The sequence below is a fragment of the Piliocolobus tephrosceles genome, unplaced genomic scaffold, assembly GCF_002776525.5.
Source record: "Piliocolobus tephrosceles isolate RC106 unplaced genomic scaffold, ASM277652v3 unscaffolded_15975, whole genome shotgun sequence".
NCBI classification, from domain to species: Eukaryota; Metazoa; Chordata; class Mammalia; order Primates; family Cercopithecidae; genus Piliocolobus; species Piliocolobus tephrosceles.
This window is the reverse complement of record NW_022297615.1, coordinates 5018-6209: the sequence shown is the minus strand read 5'-3', so window position 1 is coordinate 6209 and position 1192 is coordinate 5018. Positions and strand designations below refer to the sequence as shown.

The following is a 1192-nucleotide window of genomic DNA, read 5'->3' as shown; positions in this document are numbered from 1 at the left end:
ACGTGATCAACTGGACTTCATCAACATTAGCCATACCTTCTCATTAAAAGATGCCATGAAGAAAGTGAAAAGGGAAGCCAGCCACAGACAGACAGAAAATAGTCACAAAACATATCTGACCTCCACACCCTGTACTTAAAATTATAGTGGTCTGATACACTGCACCCAGTTTCTGCTGGAGTATTTTCTGGATGTCTCTAATGAGTAAGAGAGGGTCCCATGGGATATTCCTACAGTTCCCAGATGAACAGTGGGAAAGACCCCATGTTGACCAACCCCAGGGGCCTGAAAACCCAGGTGTTCAAGGAGAGTGGAGGATACCCGGACCCTGCCCAGACCTCTGGATGGGATGTGCCAAGAGACCCAACAAGGGAAGGGATGTCCTCCTGTGTCAGGTCCTCCTGCCTCAGGTTCTCTGTTGTTCTGTGTTTAGGCGACCTGAACCCAACTCCTTCCCCAAGCACTGCAGATGGGGCTCTTCCAAGGGCTGGGGATGTTGCTGTCCTAAGGACAGCTGAGCAAGGGGGTCGAGGGGGAGCTTGGGTGGTGGAGGAGAGGAAACCGGGTAAGGCGTGTGAAGCAGTCGACCATATCAGACACAGAGAGGACCCACTGGGACACAAGAGCCTGCATGTGAAGCCAGGCCTTGGGCCACCTTGTTCCTCAAAGGAGTGCCTGCTTCCATGGGGTCTTCAAAGGGACTGTGGAAAGAGAAGCCTTCAGCCCACACCTCTGAATGCTTTTCCATCACAGCATGCTTTGTGGCCTTTATCCTGCTGGTGTGGAACAGTCAGACCCCTGCAGGGCTGCAGAGCCTCTGTACTGGGCGGCATCCCAGCCTGAGTGCCAGAGCTCAGTGGGCAGGCCCCCGAGCAAGCAGAGAGGAGGCCACCTTTTGGACAGAATGTGTGGGACAAGAGCGACGGCTCCTCCGTTCAGGTTCCTCACAAAATGACAGTCAGGAAGATCAGGGCGCAGACCTGATTTTCCACTCAGGGCTGAAAGCAGACAACCCAAGGGAGAGCAGCATCTGGGTCAATGAGGTAGAAGACAGAAGACTACAGGTACTCCTGCCCTCAACCTCAGCCCCTCCCACCCACATCCTCCACGCCCCCTGACCACCTTCCTCAGAAGTGTAATAGGAATCCAGATTCCCCCTGGCCTGGTTGCTGCGGGAGGCACAGTGGCCTGA

At 54.4% G+C, this 1192-nt stretch overlaps 1 protein-coding gene across 1 annotated transcript; it reads left to right on the top strand.

Moving 5' to 3' along the window:
- The first annotated feature begins 479 nt into the window (after positions 1–479).
- Positions 480–1192, top strand: LOC111535250 (protein FAM231D-like). Its single transcript, XM_023201641.1, is given in 2 exon segments — positions 480–1062; positions 1065–1192. Coding segments are annotated over 2 exon segments (507 nt in total). The 5' UTR covers positions 480–683.